General features: G+C 34.8%; 1 protein-coding gene across 1 annotated transcript; it reads left to right on the top strand.

The window, feature by feature from the left end:
* Window positions 1-1,347: 1,347 nt before the first annotated feature.
* Window positions 1,348-4,244, top strand: LOC127074966 (wall-associated receptor kinase-like 8). The gene is made up of 4 exons (XM_051016393.1): window positions 1,348-2,267; window positions 2,346-2,435; window positions 2,509-2,562; window positions 2,710-4,244. The coding sequence occupies exons 1-4, from the start codon at window positions 1,361-1,363 to the stop codon at window positions 3,912-3,914; spliced, it is 2,256 nt and encodes a 751-aa protein (XP_050872350.1). The 5' UTR covers window positions 1,348-1,360; the 3' UTR covers window positions 3,915-4,244.
* The last annotated feature ends 17,412 nt before the right edge of the window (window positions 4,245-21,656 follow it).

Below are 21,656 nucleotides of genomic sequence, written 5' to 3'. Positions count from 1 at the left end.
TTGAACTTCCTTCACCAACGAAACCCCCTGTTATGGTGTTGACCCTAAAATCTAGAAATTTATAAGCCATCCTCGGATGAAGATGGAAAGGATGATGATGAAAGAGTGTGTCCCATGTTAGTTTTATCGGAGCCCAACAGTGGGCGTCACTCTACTTATCAAAAATTACAGGTGTGAGTGGTATCCCTACACAGGTGTGAGTGGTATCCCTCAAAGGCCTTAGTAAATGAGGGTGGTTAGGGCTTGCCCATAGTGGAAAGAGACCTTATTTAATGGTGTTTACAGTGATAAGAGAGACCAACTCATGTGACGTGAGATGCTTAGTGTATAAGTGTATAAACATTATGTTGGTTAAGTTATGATTTCTCTCTCTTCCGTTAGGGAAGAAGTATTTATGGAGGCCTTTAGGTCGAGGTTTATTTGGGAATGATATCAACCTTTGGGTCTAGGATGATGTGGATCAATTATTGATTTTGACTTCTCTCTGACCAAAAAATGTATTTTCCCACCTTTCCCATAATTGGGCAAGTGAGAGGCCTTTAGGGCGAGACAATTCTTAACAGAGGGCGACATATGATCGTCGCCCCTCCTAAGGGCTACTGCCCTCTCGCCTTTATTATGCATTTAAATATATCACTACATGCATAAATAAAAAAGACTTTTTAGAATGCTAACAGGATAATCAAGTCTTCGAAAACGTCCGACTCAAGCATGAAAATTAATCTATGAACATCTACAAGTTAGACTTAGACTTTGATATTTTTAGCATGTCAGGCTTAGGCTTGACAAAGACTAACTCGGCCTAACTTTGACAAAGTCTAACACGACTCAACTTATTCTCACCCGTACTTTTATCCATATTATTGTAACAAAAAGGTACTTTTTGCCTTTGTAATTTATTTTAATTTAAAATAAAATAATCATGTATCAATATGTTTTTTTATGTCATTTTAGATTTATCAACTAGTTGAATCGTTAATTTTACCAAATTCTTTAATTAACTTATCTGCTATCAATCATTAGTCATCAACTCTAAATTATCCGTAATCAATCATCATCCATAAACCATAAGCTATCGTCTGACCGCTATTTTTAGACATAAATGTTGGTGAGTGTAAAGGTTAGGGCTAATCCCAAATGGCCAAGCAACTTAAATTTTACTTCAACTGTTTTTATTGTTTTTAATGTTTTTAATGTAGCTGTCAATTTGGCAAAGACAATCCAACAAAAAATGTCGGTAAGAAAATTCAACAAAAAAAATTATTTCTCATTGAAGAAAATACTGAGAAATTTCTTAAAGAGTGAGCATAAATAAGTTAAGCTTCTTCTAAGATCCACAATTAAATCTTGGCTCTAAACAATGATTCTATCATTCACAATATTTCATATATTTGTTTTAATAGTATCTCCCATATCTCCTCCACTAGCATCAGCACAAGACAAAGATGGAACCATAGCACGAGTAGGTTGTAATTCAACATGTGGAACCGTTTCAATCCCTTTCCCATTCGGAATGCATGAACCTCATTGCTATGCAGACAAATGGTTCGAAATAGAGTGCAAATTTGACAACAACTCTTCTTCTGATGTTCCTTACTTGAAGTCGTTAAATCTTGAGGTAGATGGATTTTACAATAACATCGTTGTTATTATGAATCCAATTTACCATTCCAATTGCCGTCATAAGGACAAAACCAGTAGCAACAGAAACAAAACCGTTACTCTTAGAGGCAGTCCTTTCGTATATTCACAGGCTGAAAACTCATTTCTAGCTGTTGGATGTAACATTCTTGCTTTTCTTCAGTCAAATGGGACAACGGTCGGTGGTTGTATGTCAATTGGTCCCACTGGCAACAACAATATCAACATCAATATCAACATCAATATCAGCAGGTGTTATTGCGTGACATCGGTGCCTCCGCGTCTTTCAGAGTTTAATGCAATGCTACGAGGTTTAACCGATCAAAGTAGTGATGGTTGTAGTTATGCTTTGATTACAAATGATAACAGGATGCCTTTAGAGAATTCAAATCATATGAACATGGATGAGATTAAGATGTTGAATGATTTGAAGAATATGGAATATGCTCCTGTAATGCTTGAGTGGGAGATTTTGAATTATATGTTAATTAACTCCACATTTCAACTACCTCCAAATTGTTATGACTCCAGCGTTACTTCTTTAAGTAATAACAGAACCACCGGCCGGCAATGTCAATGCTTATTCGGTTTCTCGGGCAATCCATATCTTGCTGGAGGCTGCCCAGGTTTTTCAATATCTTCCTTTTTATATTACAACGTTTTTATTACATTGGTAAATAATTCAAAATTTCAACTTTCTTCAGATTCTGTTTGTTACTACCCCAACGATGGTATCAATTGTAAATGCTTCGACGGTTACAGTGGCAATCCCTTCCATGCAGGAGGCTGCAGAGGTTTTTCAACATCTTACTTTTTTAATTACTATATGAGATTTAAACTATAAGCTAACTTGGTTCTTTGTTTCAGAAATTCCAGGGTACTTTCATAAGAACAATCGATGGAAGAAGTCGGTTATTTTAGGTATGTGCAAATTTCATAAATGAAAATAGTTTTATTGCTTTTCATTGAGTGGATACTTCCTTAATGTGTCTAAACAGCAGAAATACTCTATATTTGATACAACTCTTAATTACTTTCATCTACTAATTTATGATGACAAATATGTAGGCATTTCGTCAAGTTTTGGATCCCTCGTTTTCCTCATTGGTATATGGTTATTCTACAAAGCTATGAAACGAAGAATGATAAAGAAACGCAAAGAAAAATTCTTCAAAAGAAATGGTGGTTTGTTGTTACAGAAAAGAATGTCGGCAGGAGAAGTAAATGTTGATAGAACTATTCTCTTCACCTTAAAAGATTTAAAGAAAGCCACTGACAGTTTTAATAAGGATAGAGTTCTTGGAAAGGGAGGCCAGGGTACAGTTTACAAAGGCATGTTGGTGGATGGTAAGATTGTTGCGGTGAAAAAGTTTAAGGTTGAAGGAAAGGTTGAAGAGTTCATCAATGAGTTTGTTATCCTTTCGCAAATCAATAACAGAAATGTTGTTAAACTATTGGGATGTTGCTTGGAGACAGAAATTCCATTGCTTGTTTATGAATTCATTCCAAATGGTAACCTTTTTGAGTATCTGCATGACCAGAATGAGGACATACCAATGACATGGGACATGCGTTTGAGGATTGCTAGTGAAGTTGCTGGAGCTTTATTTTATTTGCACTCAGTTGCATCTCAACCTATTTATCATAGAGACGTTAAATCAACAAATATACTATTGGATGAAAAGTATAGGGCAAAATTAGCAGATTTTGGAGCATCAAGAATAATTTCAATTGAAGCTACTCACCTTACCACAATTGTTCAAGGTACTTTTGGATACTTAGACCCAGAATATTTTTACACTAGTCAATTTACAGAGAAAAGTGATGTTTACAGCTTTGGAGTAGTGCTTGCCGAACTTTTAACTGGTAAGAAGGCAATATCTTCTACAACAAGATCTGAGGAATCACAAAATTTAGCTTCCTATTTTGTTCAGTGTATAGAGGAGAATATGTTGTTTGACATTATTGACAAAAGGGTCATAAAAGGAGGAGAGAAAGAACATATCATTGCAGTTGCAAATCTTGCATATAGATGCTTGGAAATAAATGGAAGAAAACGACCAACTATGAAAGAAGTCACATTAGAATTGGAAGGGACTAGGGGATTCAATAAGAAGCTTAATGCACATCAAAATTACGAGGAAAATGAGTTTTCAGGAATTGAAGAGTACCAACCTTGGGATGGGTTTTCTGCATCAAATTCATTACCAATTATCAACAGCCAAACACACTCTACAGACTCGGAGGTTATGCATATTCTTGCATTAGAATAGTTGGTTTGCTTAATTGCTTTTCTTTGGTATTGATTATTGTATTATTTTATTATACGCAAGAGTTTGCTTAGGATTTGAGGATCAAATGGGGAGGTGGTTATGGATAATGAATTATATTGGATGTATTTAGTAAACATAAAACGGACCTTTGCTTGAGGTCTTGTGTGCAAATATGTGAGAATAATGTTTTAAAAAATAAGATCATTGGATGTAGTTTCCTCTTTTTTTTTTCTTTCCTTTTTTACATGAATGAACGTATACTGTCTTGAAAGTATGTAACACAACAAAGTTATCGTGGATTGTTGATTGGTAGAATAAGTTGATCTTGAATATGTTACGTTGATTGGTAGAATAAGTTGTTCTTGAATATGTTACGTTAGAATAATCCAAAGATGCAGATACCGAGGTTCCGTTTGAAACAGTTTTAAAAAACAGTTTTATAATTTTTAAAAATTGAAATAAAAAAACTTGTTTAATATATTTGTTTCTCAAAACTATTTTTAAAAATACTTTTAAAATTCAGTGTTTTAAAATCTAAAAAACTGAAACTATCAAAATATGTTTTGATTTTTATTTTTCAGTTTTACTTTTCAATTTTTAATTGAGGTAAGATGAAAAAAAATACGGTTTCATTAATCGGATTATAGTAATTACTTGCAATATTTTTTAATTGTAATATTTCATTCTCAATCTATTGTTAATCCTCATATTAATGAAAATTAAAATTCTCACTCAATTATTTTCTCTCTAATTAATCCTCATTAAGTGAATAGTATATTTTTATACATTAAATGAATTGTGTATATATATTCAAACCAACACTCAAATATAATTTTTATACATTGAGTGAATTGTGTATTTTATCATTAATTATTAAAAATATTTTAATGAACTTAAATGTATATTAGCTGAATTTTAATATTTTCAAAAAATATATCACAATTATTTTTATTTAGTAAAACAGATTTTTAAAATATAGATTATCAAACCAGTTATATTGTCCTATTTTAAAAAAAATAGTTTTTACAAATTATACTATTAAACATATTTTTTCACTTTTTAATTTTTAAAACAGTTTTCAAAAGTTGAATAACCAAATGAATTCTTTTTATTTTATTTTCTCAAAAACAAATTTATAAAATAGATTTGTAAAACAGATTTTAAAAACTAAAATTGAGAAGAGATCCAAACATGCCCTGAGTCTTTGGTATACCGGTACACATAAGATCCTAAAGTATGAGGTTTGAAAGGAAGAAACGATTAAGTCTGAAATCCGGGCAGGGAAATTTGAGATTGACATAACTTGTAGGCAATTTGATACTCTATAGTTTTAATTCATAATATTTTGTAGGAAGTCTCCCATAAGTGTGAGGATACTTCGGAGGATTTTAGCATAATACCTCGAAGGGAAGGGAGGAGTATATAGGCGCAATGATACCCTGAAAGGTTATAACATAATGTTTCGTAGGGGGTTGCTCGTAGGCACATTAGATGTTAGAAAAATTAATTGTAAATTAAATGGATCGATGCTAGAATTGTAAACGATATCATTTTTCTTATAAGTATTTCAGACACTCTCAAATGTCTTAGAGTTGGAACACAAGAATACCCATGATAATTCAGTCTATACTTGAGTTTGCACAAGGCCGATGAAAACTCGAATGTAGGGAAGATGAAATCCGGAATTTTGTGTGAAGAAGATAGGTTTGTCTAATGTCTTTTTCTGAATCTGAAATGCTCTATTTATAGGACAAAGTGGTGTTGTTTCACAAGGTTGCGACCCTCGATGAAACACACAATTTTGCTAAATGTTCCTTATTTCTCCTACATCAGCACTTTTCAGAAGTTGTCATGCTTCGCCTACAACAACACTTTTATCAAATGTTGCACTATTTTACCAACAATAATAGTTTTCAAATGTTGCACTATTTCGCATTCTGCAATACTTCACGAAGTGTTGCCAATTTTCGAATTCAAATCTACTTCGATATTTCACAATTGTTGCATATTTCTAAATTCAAATCTACTGCAATACTTCACAAGTGTTGTCTATTTCTAAATTTAAAAATCAATCTCCACTTGAATATTTTCTTGTCATTTTGTAACACACTCAAGATTATTAATTGTTAATAATTTACAACAATCCTCCACTTGTTCTAATAATGACAAGATCAACTCCATAAAAGGAGAAATAAAGAATGTTAAATCTTTTGATTTTAAACTTAACCTTAGTAGGGACAACGCAAAGTCTAATCGGAATGTTAGGTAGCGATGTCTTTAAACCATTAATCCATATTATTAGACCGGTGGTACCTTACACACATTCTTTAATGGTTTTTCCCCTACATATCTCGCCTATCACTTATTTATGGCCATGTATTTTCCTTTTTTATGAATTTTTCGTGAAAGAAACTCCAACTCTCACTTTGAGACGACACCATCTCGAAATTCACATAGGTGGAGTTCATATTGTATCATTTTCCATGAGACACTTATTCTCGGTGCTTAACTTCATTAAGAGTTTGGAAAAACTCAACCCTTAATTTAAAATAGTCAACATTATTATCAAATGTCCGACAAACATCTAAATCAACGACTTGTTGTTACCCATTAAACCTTGAGGTTAATGTTCTGTTAACGTAAGATTGGATTGTCGTCGTTGTTGGAACTCTTATTCAAGGAGTTTCAACCTCATACCTCTTGAGGTTGTCTTTACTAAGTCTCAGGCAGTGATTTAGTAAATGGATCAACCAAATTATAATTTGATTGTATATATATGAATGAAATGATTACATCCTTAATAAATGTTCTCACGAAAGAATGTTTAAGTCCTACTTGCCTAGACTTTTTGTTATACATTTTTTGTATGCTCTAGGTAAAGTGGCTTGACTACCGCAATGTATCAACACCTTTGAAACATTGTCTTTTATCAATGAAACTTCCAACATAAGGTCCCTCAACCATTCAGTTTCTTTACCAGCGAAAACAAGAGCCTCAAACTCTGATTCTATGGTTGGGAGAGTGATCCATATTTGTTTCTTCCTCTTACAAGAAAGTGCACCCCAACTAGTGTAAATATCCACATAAATGCATATTTATGATATTCAACACTTGATATCAAACTCGCATCGGTATATCCTTATAATATGGAAAGAAATCTACCATAATGGAGACCAAGATTTTTGGTTTTCATAATAGCCCAAAATCCTAATGATGGCCTTCCAGTGCTCACCATTTATATTGCTAGTAAAATCTACTCATTTTACTAATTGAAAATGCTATGTCAGGTCTAGTACATTGCATGCATTTGCATATTGCAATTGAGTCACAACTCTTCCATCATTCTTTTGAAGTTTGACACTAGGATCAAATGGAGTACTCACTTTCTTGAAATGTAAGTGTTTGAACTTTTCATGTATTTTCTCAACATAATGTATTTGAATAAGTTCATAACCCCCACTATTCCGCTTTACTTTGATCCCCAAAAGTGTGTCAACTAATCCAAGATCATTCATCTTGAACGTGGAAGTTAGAAACCTCTTTGTTTCTAAACTCTTATTCATCTCATTGCTAATGATCAATATGTAATCAACATAGAGACAATGGGATATCGTAATATTCTCACACAATTTTGTGTACAAACACTTGTCACAAGAATTAGATGAAGAAGGTTTTTAGGTAATCATGTATGATTATGCAAGAAGGTTTTTAGATGAAGTGAGAGATAAAAATTTGAGGAATTTAAAGTAATATAGTATGCATTGCATTGAGTACATTAGTTATGTTCACTTGTCTCAAATCTTCACTTGAATTTTTATATTCAACCTTCTTGATCAACTTCATCATTGATGTATATGAAACTTTTGATCCTTTTCTTCTTTGATTAATCTTTGTCTTCATCAAAATTGAACTAGACATAAGATGTATTTCTCACAATCTCCGCCTTTTGATGATGACAAAATATTTGAATTTATGTTGTTATAATGATTGAAAAATCTCCCCTTAAGTTGTGTATCTCTCGATTAATTGGTGAATCTTGCAATGACAAAGTTAAACTTTTGATGTCATTGTTTCGATGCTTGTTTTAATTCATACAAGGATTTGACAAGTTTTCACGTCTTCTGTTAATTACCAGGAAGCACATAACCTTATGGATGCTCCATATAAATCTCCCCATTGAGATCTACATTTAGGAATGACGTTTAGACATCCATTTGATGAACTAAGGCCATGCAAGGAAACTAATGCAAACACTACTTCTAATTGTCGTCGTCCATGTTAGCAGTGCACATCTGTTGAAATAATCAACATATTCATTTTGTCTAAAACCCTTGGCTATTAATGTATCCTTGTAGGTGTTTAGTGTATCATCGTTATGATGCTTCCTTCTAAACACTCATTTGCATCCAACGAGTCTTGATCCTTTAGGTAGATCTACAAACTCCCAAGTATGGTTTGTCATTATTGAATTCATTTCGTCTTAGATAACATCATGCCAAAAAAAGACGAGTCCTTTGAAGTAACTACTTCCTTGTAAATCTTAGGATCATCCTTCACTTGAAGAATAATATGAATGTTACGAATAAAATTCTCCTTATTTCCTTTTACTAGACAAGAGAAGTACGTCGATAATCAATTTTGTTCGGTTTTAGATCCTTAACCTTTCAGACTATCTATCTTATCCTTAGTTTGGGATATATTTTAACAATCTGTGAAGAACTTTCGGTTTGTGTTTCAATAATCCATGGAGAATCTTACTCACGAGGTTATTTATTTGTGAAAATCTTGAATTCCTTATCCTCTGTAGTAAGGTACTCAAAACTTCACCTTGTATAAGTCATGACCCAGTTTGTGTTGTAATAGACAGTATGTTTGAATTCAAAAGTAGCAATGCTTTCTGAACTGTTGCACCATATTGTTTGTTTTATGAATCATAAATAGCCAACACCTTTGAACTATTGCCATAGGTGAAAAGTTACAACTTTTAACAAAAAAATGTTGTTGAAAGAATGCGTTTCATCAAGGGTCGCAACCTTGTGAAACATCACCACTTTAGCCTATAAATTGAGCATTATAGATTCAGACAAAACATAACAAAAATATACATCCTCTTCACATAATTCCAAACATTATTTCCTACATTCGAATTTTCTTCAGTCTTGTGCAGATTCCATTAGAAGGCCGAATTATTCTGGGTATTCTTGCGTTCCAACTCTAAGACTATAAGAGAGTGTTTGAAATACTTTTAAGAAAAGTGACACCATTCACGATTCTAGCCTCGGTTTATTTTGATTTAAATCAATTTTCTAACAATCTTAAAAGTATGTCAAATAATGGTTATCAAGGCTTCAGTTTCAAGCATCAAAAAGAAAAATTCAAGAAAGAACACAAGAAGAATCGGTATTACGAAATCTGGGATGATTTTATTATTCTTCATATTAATTAGAGCACCGTGAAAATCATGATATCAAGATCTAAATATAAAGGTTTTCTATCAATTAGGATCAGAGTCAGATTATTGATATTGTGATTTTTGATAATAACTAATTGATATGATTTTGAATTAGAAAGAAACTTAATAACTATAGTATTACTTAAGAATTTTTTTTCAAAATAACCATTTTAAAAAAAAAAATCCAAAAAAACCAATTATTCAAAAAAATTACCAAAATAACCAAGTTTGATAGAGGATGCGCCAGATGAATTGGCACATCCCCAATGCTTAAAGAGGAGGCGCCAATAGCATTGACGCATGCATTGGGCTCCTCATGAGGAGGCACCAATTCATCTGGCGCATACACCCCATCCTATTTCTTTTTTATTTTTTTAGTTTTTTTAATTTTTTTAATTATTAATATTTATTTTTTATTATTTAATAATTAAGAAATAGTAATGAAAAAAATAAATTCATTGAAGATGTAATTATTGGTTACATTGGACTGACAATAAACTAATGACCGGCCCGATTATAACGTCCCCCGGTTCCAGATCTCGGTGCGTTAGTTTGTCTCTGAGGTCTCCCACGATTTTCTTGAGGTGTTTGTGGTCTTTGGGTGCTGACCTGATCGAGTGATGGGTGGTTGGAAGGTTCGACAGAAGTTCCAGCGGTATTTGACAGATGTGTCATCATTTGCTCCCAATATGTGGAGGGGCTCTGGCCAACGGCGCTTCTGTAATGGAGTTCGGTGCCCATGTCGTCGTAGTTAGGGCGTTGGGGTTGGATGAATTAGGGACGATATAGTTGCCCAAATTGGGCCATTGAGTCGTTTTGGAAACGAAGCAATGGTTTCTGGGGCATACTATAGTTAAACAATGGTTGGGTGTTATGTTGATGGGATGTTTGGGTGGTCATTGGTGGGGGGCTACGATGAAGTGACACATATGAATTATCTGGGCTGTAGATGGTTGTGGTTGCGGGGTTTGATTCTTGGTTTTGTATTTGGGTGGGTGGTATGAACGGGGTGCGACGTTGGATGGTTGGGTGTTGGGTGGTTGGCATGAACGGGTTGCGATGTTGGGTGTTTAGTTGTTGTGTGTATGTGGTTGGTTGATATTGTGTGGTTGGTTGTTGGGTTTGGGTGGGTTCACATTGGTGTTGGGTGGTGAATTGTTGTGGGGCATACGATGACGAAGCAAGTTTGCGTGGATCCCTCAAATACCGCGGCTCAGATACAAATTGCTAAGTTGTTACCAATCTAAACCATGCCATATATTGTTGAGTGGGTCTTGCACCATGGATGAGTGGTTCGTTCAAGATGTGTTGTCGTCGATTCCTCCATTGACGACACATGTCTTTTGCAAAGTCTCTCCAGTCAGAATAATCCCACTGTGCATCAACCCCTTTTTTATGCCAATTCCCCAAACACGTGGGAGATTCTGAAATATGTTGTAGCATTCCGAACTGCAGTTTAACCCGGTCACTCTGGTGCATTTCCACTGTAGTGAATCGGATAATCGGTGTCTTCGCTGTCCAAACTACAACATCGGCATGGTTCACATCATGATCCAGACCCAGATATGGCCTCCAAACAAACTGTAAAACAATACGAAACGATTAGATGGAAAACAATTTGAGAAGTATTCTTGAATTAAAATATAGTTGGGTAGGATTATTACATCGTCATGTCCAATGTGGTCCAATAGATTTCGATAGACTACAATAGTGTGTTTCGGACATTTGTTGTAGTTCATTCCCCTTACTGACCACCTAAGATAAAAAAAAAGTGAAAAATATTATTTACTGTTAATTATAATATTAAATATAATTAACTAAATGTTGAACGGTAAAGTGTTAGACTTACTTGGTTGCAAACAGGAACACGAATGGGTGTTCATTTATCGGGGCGAGCGACGACATTTTTGACCACCCCAAGCTTCAAGCAAATACGCACATGAAAAAAAAGTACAGGTATTCTTTTTTGCAGCTCTACACATTGCACTATATAAATGGGCCAACACAGCTGAACCCCAACTATAAGTGTTTACCTTATTAATTTTGCGTAATAAAGGTAAATACATTATATTTACAGAATTACCTGTACTTTCTGGAAACAAAAAATTACCAAATAAAATTATAATATAACACCGAGCTTTTATTATTTTCTCATACTCGGTTGAATCGTCGGACAATACTATACTGGCATAATATTGTTTTAGGTATTTTAAATTTATACCTTGCCCCATTGCTTGACCGGATGTGTCTCCCTCAGTTTCGTCGTCTAACAAAGGGGCACCCAATAATTCATTGCAGATATTGTTGTCTTGGTTAACTCAACCATTCACTGCCTTTCCGTCTATACGGAGACCCAACAACATGTACACGTCCTCAAGTGTGACGGTACACTCACCAATCGGAAGGTGAAATGTGTGGGTCTCGGGTCTCCACCTCTCCAACAAAGCCAGAATGAACTTGTAGTCCACCGAGTACGAAACAATGTTGAGTAGATTTCCAAATCCACATCATCTAATATATGGTTCTATTAAAGGATCGTGGGGTACATATTCATGTACACGACATCTAAACCGCTTCGGATCCTAATAATAAAAAAGTAAGAAAATACAATTAGAAGAAGAAATACATACTCAACAAACACACATCTATAAGAAGTAAGAAAAACATAGAAAGTAAAAAGAGAGAGATAACAAAGGTATAAGACTAAAAACATAAAAAGTAAAAAGAGAGAGATAACATACAAATGCCGAGATATTCTCGAGTGTGCCTCTGTGTTCATCGCCCATAGTCAACAAAGATATGATTTGATTTTGCAAAGCTTGAGTGTGGTAGAGGAAACAAGTGTGGTAGAAGAATATAATTGAGTATTGATGAAGACGATTTGGTATTGTTGATATGAGAGGCTATTTATAGATGAATGAGTGAGTAGGTTTGCAACCTAAAATGAATGTGATTGGTTGCATGGAATGGCAAGAGAAGACAAGGGAATGACAAACTTCAAAAAGCATGTGAGAGAAAGCATGTGAGGAATCTCTTCTAGGCGCATGTGAAGAAACCACATGCAAGGGAAGAGGCGCCCTTCCTCTTGGAGCCTACATGTGATTCTTCATATGCAAGAAAGAGGCACCCTTCCTCTTGGCACCTTAGTGTAGGGAAATGGGAAGGGGCGCCCTTCCTAGTGGCGCCTAAGACCATTTTTTGTGAAGAGGCGCCCAACCCTTTGGCGCCCCAGTTACTTTATGGAGCCTAGGGAATGGGCGCCTAGGTGGGAATCTTAGGGCACAGGGTTCAGAGATTCTTTGATTCCCTGGCGCATGTGTGTTCTTGTCACTCTTTTCTCTGCATGATTCTTTCTACTGCATGCATGGTCAAGTCTGTACAGACAATGACCAAGTTATCAATGCAACGACCAAGTTAGCAATGACCGAGCTATTTATGTTGTGTAGATGAACAACTTAACAATGCATTCAATTCATTCAAGCTATCTACATATTTAATATTTCAACAAAATGTCTTCCACACAACATTACATGATCAGTGCCCATGTCGAAGGTGAAATATTTGATCATCAGTTGTTCGGTTTTTGTTTTCGAAACACAGAGGTAACTCGGTTTACAATAAATCGACGATCAAATTTTTCACATCTGAAATAAAGAATAGAAAAGAAATTGCAGTGCAGTAATGTGGGCCAAATCATCTATAAAAATCCGGTTTGGTTTGCAGAAAACCAGGTAAAATTTTATCAGAAGAAGATTCGAGATGATGATGATGTTCAACATATGTTTGTCAGTCACAAACAATCCGGTTACAACGATATAGAGTTGTATATATTACCACATCAATAACAGGTGTCTCAGTACATTGATCAGTCACAAGTGTTTTTTGAGACTGATGACGAACAAGCTGAGGTGAATGTTCCAGACGACGAAGAAGAAGAAGTTGAGATCATGGTTGATTCGATGGTGAACGCTGAAGAGGAAGGGGAGCCAATACCAGTAAGTCATGTATACTGCCCAGCCCAACACATGACAAGGTAAATTTTGGGTTCAGATGAACCTTCGGCAGATGTATGGTACAATCCTTGCGTGCAGATGCAAGGATCTTTGAAACAAGGAGACACATTTCGCACAAAAGAGGAATGTGTAAAAGCCATTAAGAAATTCCACATGCAACTATCAGTTGATTTCAGAGTTGACAGAACTGACGCATCGAGGTATAAAGTTTATTTTCTGAATGAGCACTGCCTTTTTAGGTTGTCAACTTCGTATCGGAAGAGGAGCGAGTCTTGGGAGATTAGATCAATGGGTCCAGATCACACATGCATGCTGACAAACCCAATGCAGGATCGTCGTAAATTAAGCTCTCAGCTAATATGCGATGAAATATTGTCTGTCATTGGCGACAATCCTTCGTTAAAGATGAGTACAATAATCTCGCATATTATGGCAGAGTACGAGTACACTCCATCATATAGGAAGGTTTGGATAGATAGGACAAAAGCTGTTGAAAAAGTGTTTGGCAATTGGGAGGAGTCTTACAAATAAATTCCAAAATACCTGTTGGCTCTACAACAATATGCTCCCGGGACAATTGTCAATATGGAAACATTGTCCGCCTATACACCAGATGGTACGTGTGTTGTTGGAAATATAATATGCCACCTTCTATTCTGGGCGTATCAACCATGTATCATAGGTTTTTCTTTCTGTAAACCAATTATACAAATTGACGGTACATGGTTGTACGGAAAATACAAAGGAACGTTACTGATGGCAGTGGCATAAGATGGGAACAACAATATTTTTCCAATCGCCTTTTCCCTAGTTGAAGGGGAGACTGTTGATGGATGGAGTTTTTCCCTAAGAAATCTCTGATTGCACGTTGCACCTCCGCCTAACTTGTGTTTGATCTCCGACAGACACCCATCAATCATCAGTTCATATAGTAACATTGACAACGGCTGGCAAAATCCTCATTCGATGCATGTATTCTGTATTAGACATATTGCTCAAAATTTCATGCGGGAAATCAAAGATAAGACGTTGCGGTAGAAGGTTGTCAATGCAGGTTACGCATTATCAGAACCTTCTTTCAAACACTACCGCGAGGAAATAAGATTGTCAAACGAAGATGCGTTACGGTGGGTCGATAGTATTCCGTTGGAGAAGTGGACTAGGGCATACGACAACGGTCAGCGTTGGAGCCACATGACAACAAATCTTGTGGAATCAATGAACTCTATCTCCAAAGGCATTCGTAACCTACCAATAACCGCTTTGGTGCAGGCTACATATTTCAGGCTAGGGGCGTTGTTTGAAACCAGACGCTCAAAATGGAGTTCAATGTTGCAATCTGAACAGTTGTTCAGTGATGCTTCAATGAAATTCATCAGACATGAAGCTGCCAAAGCAAACACACACGTGGTTACGGTATTTGACCGAACTAAAGGTTGGTTTAGTGTTGCCGAGTCCATGGATCAGAATGAAGGCATGCCGATGGGACAGTACAGAGTCGAACTAGATAGAGGTTGGTGCGACTGCGGAAAGTTCCAAGCCTTTCGTACCCCCTGCTCCCATGTCATTGCGGCGTGCTCAAAGGTTCGAAGGGATCCATCCTACTTGCTATCTGAAAAAGGGTCACCCTAACAGCACCCGGATTCGAACCGAAATGGATACGGAGAACAAAATGGTTAGACTATGTAGTTCATGTCGTCAACCAGGTCACAATCGTAATAACTGTCCTAGTGTTGGAACGAGCACAACCAGATAAATTTACATGTACCTCTATTGCAATATATGAAAAACAAAATTTATTTCATATTAGACGTCTGTGACGAAAGTACCATTACATAAATAGTAACACATACAATTATAACAAATACAATACAATAACTATGCAATTACAACCATCAAAACAATTTTGAACATGTAATGCATCATCCTACGAGCGTCTTGGTCGGTCTTAATATCCACTCATTCGCGCACTTCTCCGTGTTGGTTGAACGTGGACACAAGCCATTGTATTCTTCTAGTCCGTTCACCCTCTACAATTTCTCCCTCTAACCAACTGTACAACGTCCGATTAAGACGTTCAAACGTATCTGTGTTCCAAAGTCAAACCTGTATCGGAGCCGCAACGGCAGAAAATATTACATCAGCATTTCGTTTCTGAATGTACACAGACATTGTTGAAACAGAGAGAATTGAAATTTATGGTGGTTGAACTAGACAATTTATGGTATTAGGAGATGAGTTTGAGTGAAAAATATTGCATCCAAAGAGTGGTATTTATAGAGACGGAACATCAATTGTATAGAACATGTGGGCGCTTGAGGGGTTGGCGCCCACATGATCATGACATGCAGGCGTCAGATGACACAATCAAATGCACATAGGCGCCAGGAGCATTGGTGCCTCCTCATGAGGCCCAATGCAGGCGCCATTAGCATTGACGCCTCCCTCATGAGGCCCTACGTATGTGCCACTAGCATTGGCGCCTCCTCATGAGGAGCCCAATGCATGCGTCAATGTTATTGGCGCCTCCTTTTTAAGCATTGGGGATGCGTCAATTCATCTGGCGCATCCTCTATCAAACTTGGTTATTTTGGTGATTTTTTTGAATATTTGGTTATTTTGAAAAGAAAAAAATGGTTATTTTGAAAAAAAATTCTATTACTTAATTTAATGGTTTTCATGATTTTTAATAGAAAAGGCAATATCCGTATCATGATTTTCCATTTGTTGGACAAATTATTATATATTGATGGTTGAATGATATGCATATGACAATACATGAATAAATCATGATTACGCAATTATATTATACTTGATTCTGTAACATATTTTCTATATGAATAGAAATTGAAGGGTCTTGGACATAATAGGAAGAAATATCTACATTTCCACATTGGTATTATACCTAATAGAAAAGTTTTCATTCCAGTATGGGACATGGAATTCATGATATGTAAATATACGTATTGTGCATTCATGATATGTAAATTTGTTCCATGATAGAAGTGCATGACAATATGTTGTTTTACTTTAAGAAATAGAGAAACATGTTATGCCCTTTGAAGGAAACGGAATTAAAAGGAAACGGAATTATATATACATTTTAAAAAGGTTTTACAATATAAATATATAACGGGTTCTATGTTGTCTTCTTCCGGCATATTGATTGCCATACGGTGCCTTATTTTGGTGACATATAAATACTACTTATTATATGTATATTATATGTATGTTGCATAACAATTCAAGTTGGTATGAAATTATTTTTTAAAAAAATACGGGATGTTCCTTTGTTTATTTTTAAAATTAATTTGTATAAAGGATAATTTGTGATTCAATAAGGTATGTAAAGATCATTCAAAGATGAACCATGACTTATATAGACTTTTGAATTTAAAATCTAATGTGACTATTGAATTCTAAGATATGAAATTTTTGAGAACCTTATCACAAAGAATAATGAATTTGATATTCCTACAATGAAGACTCTTGTGAGGAGGGTTCTCCACATATTGTTGAAACACAAACCAGAATTTCTTCATGGATTGCTGAAACATAATCCTAAATTAGAATAAGAAAGAGAGTCTGAAAGGCTAAGGATCTAGGATCAAACAAAATTGATAATCAATTTATTTCTTTTATCTAATGGAAGGAAATAGTAAGAATTTTGTTCTTAAGATTCTTATTATTCTTTAAGTGGAAGATGATCCCATGACTTATAAGGAAGGAATCAACAACTTCAAGGGACTCATCTTATTTAGAAGGAAGTATCATAGTGTGATGGTACACTAAACACCTATAAGTCTAGATTAATGACCAATGGTGTTTTAAACAAAAAATGTGTTTATCATTTGATACATATGCACTAATAGCAAGCACAACAAAATTAGAGCATTGTTTGCATTAGCTTCTTTGCATGACTTTATAGTTCATCAAATGGATATCAAAATGAAATTTCAATATGGAGATCTCGATGACGAGATTTGCATGAATAAACCATAAGGTTATGAATAAAAGGTATGAAAGCTTATCAGATCCTTGTATGAATTAAAACAATCACCGAAACAATGACATCAAAAGTTTGACAATGTCATAGTAAGATTCACCAATTAATTAGGGGAGACACACAACTTAGGAGGAGACGATATTTTGTCATCATCAAAAGGGGGGAGATTGTGAGGAATAAATCTTATATCTAGTTCAATTTTGATGAAGACAAAGATTATCAAAGGAGAAAAGGTTCAAAAGGTTCATGCACATCAATGATGAAGTTGATTAAGAAGGTTGAACATAGAAATTCAAGTGAAGATTTGAGACAAGTGAACATAACTAAGGTACTCGTTGAAATTTATATTATACTAATTTAAATTGCTCATAATTCCATTTCTCACTTCATCTAAAAACCTTCTTACATCATCATGCATGATTATTTAAAAACATTATTCATCTAATTCTTGTTACAAGTGTTTGTACACAAAGTTGTGTGAGGATATTGTAATATTCACTCGTATTCATATTGATTATATGATTGATCATTAGCAACAAGATGAATGGAATTTTAGAAACAAAGAGGTTTCAAACTTTCATATTCAAGATGAATGATCTTGGACTAGTTGACACACTTTTGAGGATTAAAGTAAAGTGAAATAGTGGGGGTTGTGAACTTAGTGAAACACATTATGTTGAGAAAGTACTTGACAAGTTCAAACACTTACATTTCAAGAAAGTGAATACTCTATTTGATCCTAGTGTCAAACTTCAAAAGAATGATGGAAGAGTTCTGGATCAATTGGAATATGAAAGTGCATGCAATGTAATAGACCCGATATTGCATTTGCAATTAGTAAAATGGTTAGATTTTACTAACAGTCAAAATGGTGAGCACTGGAAGGCCATAATTAGGATTTTTGGTTATCTTATGAAACCCGGAAATCTTGGTCCCATTATGGTAGATTCCTTGCCATATTAGAAGGATATATCGATACGAGTTTGATATCACGTGTTGAATATTATAAATTTATGTTTATGCAGATATTTACACTAACTGAGGGTACAATTTCGAGTAAGAAACAAATGCAGATCACCCTCTCAACCATAGAATCAGAGTTTGAGGCTCTTGATTCCACTGGTGAAGAAGTTGAGTGGTTGAGGGACCTTCTGTTAGAAGTTACACGGTCTAAAGACAATGTTTCAAAAGTGTTGATACATTGTGATAGTCAAGTCATTTTACCTAAAGCATACAAAAAGTGTATAATATAAAGTCTAGGAAAGTAGGACTTAGACATTCTTTCGTGAGAAAATTAATTAAGAATGTAATCATTTCATTCACATATATATGATCAAATTATAATTCGGCTGATCCATTTACTAAGTCAATAGCCAGAGACTTAGTAAAAACAACCTCAAGAGGCATGAGGTTGAAACTCTTGAGTAAGAGTTCCGACAACGGCGGTAACCCAATCTTACGTTAATAGAACATTAACCTCAAGATTTAATGGGTAAAATAAGTTGTTGATTTGGATGTTTATCGAACATTTCATGATAATGTTGACATTTTAAAACGAGGGTTGACTTTTTTATTTAAACTCTTAATGAAGTTCACCTATGTGAATTTCGAGATGGTGTCGTCTCAAAGTGGGAGTTGGAGTTTCTCTCACGAAAAATTCATGAAACGGGAAAGCATATGGCCATAAATAAGTTCTAGGCGAGATATGTAGGGGAAGAACCCTTAAAGAATATGTGTAAGGTAACGTCGTTCTAATCATATGGATTAATGGTTTAAAAGCATTGCTACCTAATATTCTGATTAGACTTTGCATTGTCCTCACTAAGGTTAAGTTTTAAATCGAAGGATACCTAACTGTATTAACATTCTTTATTACTCTTTTTCTGGAATTGATTTTGTCATTATTAGAACAAGTGGAGGATTATTGTAAATTATTAAGAATTAATAATCTTGAGTGTGTTTCAAAATGACAAGAAAATATGCACGTGAAGTTATTATTTTGAATTTGAAAACAGACAATATTTTGTGAAGTTTTGTAGAATGCGAAATAGTGTAACATTTAATAAAACCGTTGCTGTAGGAAAAATAGTGTAATGTTTGATAAAGTGTTGCATTAGGTTGCTTTCCTTTTGAATTCGAAAACAAGCAACGGTTGGTGAACTGTTGTAATAGGGTGTTTACGAAAATAGGCAACGGTTGGTGAACTGTTATAATAGACAGTTTGTTTGAATTCAAAAGTAGCAATGTTTTCTGAACTGTTGCACCATATTGTTTGTTTTATGAATCAAAAATAGGCAACACCTTTGAACTATTGTCGTAGGTGAAAAGTTACAACTTTTAACAAAAAATATTGTTGAAAGAATGTGTTTCATCAAGGGTCGCAATGTTATGAAACATCGCCACTTTAGCCTATAAATTGAGCATTTTGGATTCAGACAAAACATAAAAAAGATATACATCCTCTTCACATAATTCCAGTCACTCTTCCCTGCATTCGAATTTTCATCAGTCTTGTGCAGATTCGATTAGAAGGCTGAATTATCCTGGGTATTCTTGCGTTCAAACTCTAAGACTATAAGAGAGTGCTTGAAATACTTTTAAGGAAAGTGACACCATTCACGATTCTAGCCTCGATTTATTTTGATTTAAATCAATTTTCTAACATTTTATGTGAAGAATATAGACTTTTCTAATGTCTTTTTCTGAATTCGGAATGCTCTATTTATATGTCAAAGTGGTGTTGTTTCACAAGGTTGTGACCCTTGATAAACACACACTTTCAGCAACATTTTTGTTAAATGTTGCATTGTTTGGCCTACAGCAGCATTTTGCAAAAGTTGCTTGTTCCGTCTACAACGACATTTTTACCAAATGTTGCACTATTTCGCCTACAACAACAGTTTTCATAGGTTGCACTGTTTTGCATTCTGCAACAATTTACAAATTGTTTATCTATTTCTGAATTCAAACCCATTGCAACATTTCACAAGTGTTGTCTATTTCTGAATTCAAACCTACTGAAACACTTCACAAGTGTTGTCTATTTTTTGAATTTTAAAAATCAATCTTCACTTGAATATTTTCTTGTCATTTTAAAACACACACAATATTATTAATTATTAACATTGAATACTATTGGAAATCCACCACAACCTATGGAGAATTTTTATCAATCTTGATGAACAATATTGTTATCATCCACACAATGATAATGAAAAGAAAAGAAAAATTGAGAAAGAAAGAAAGAACGATGGAGAAGAAGAATATTTTCTGCAGAATGTAATGAATAATGAATGTAATGAATAGTGAATGAAGGTAGTAGATATTGAATTAATGTAATGAGTAGTGAATAACAGATATGAATGGAGTGATAGAGAGTAATAATCAAAGTCAAAGAAATGAAGGATTTGGTAAAAGTGACTCAAGTAGTATAATTTGGAACCGAAGGTAAGGGTATATTGGAATCTGTAAGAGAAATGGTATTTGAAACCACAAAGTAAATATGGCACAAACCAAATCATTGGGGGCCTGAGGCATCATACCACTATATATGGTTGGGCCAAAAACAAGGGATTAAGTGTTTGGCATCAAGGCAAACATCTCTTGGCACAAAGGTGGACAATTTTCCTAAAAGGGTATATATGGAATTCCAAAGAAAACTATATTTGGTTCCAAAGAGAAACAATAGGTCATTGATATGGATGGTTTAATGATTGAAGGTATGTGATGTGGATCATGAAAGACATGGATGGTGCCCTACGACAGAAGAAAGAATAATTATTAAGATTATGCTAAAAGGGAATGGTAGCACGGGAAAGTCAGAGCTTCGTAGTTCGTGGAACCACGAAAACAAATAAAGAGAGATTGGAAGTGATGAAAAGTATAAATTGAACCAAAAGGGAATGGTAGCACGGGAAACCATAAAGGTAAATGAACTTTGAACCAAAGAGTAAAGGTGGTATAAACCAAGATGTGGGGGCCAGAAGTATCATACCATTGTATTGGAATGACCGAAAACAAAAGAATTAGGTGTTTGGAATCAAGGCAAACATCTCTTGGTTCACAAGGTAGGCATTGGAATTGCCATAAAAGGATGAGTATGGAACCCAAAGAAAAAAGATGTTTGGTACAAGGAAACAATATATCACTGTAGAGGAACAAACAATTTTAAACCAAAAGAGAAAGTTATATTGAATCCATAAAGAATTAAACTCTGAACCAAAGAGTAAAAGTGGCTTAGACCAATATGTGGGGGGCATGAGGCATCATAC

Source organism: Lathyrus oleraceus, chromosome 1 (assembly GCF_024323335.1).
Source record: "Lathyrus oleraceus cultivar Zhongwan6 chromosome 1, CAAS_Psat_ZW6_1.0, whole genome shotgun sequence".
Taxonomy (NCBI): domain Eukaryota; kingdom Viridiplantae; phylum Streptophyta; class Magnoliopsida; order Fabales; family Fabaceae; genus Lathyrus; species Lathyrus oleraceus.
The sequence above is the reverse complement of the archived record's forward strand: the minus strand, read 5'-3'. Positions and strand labels throughout refer to the sequence as shown.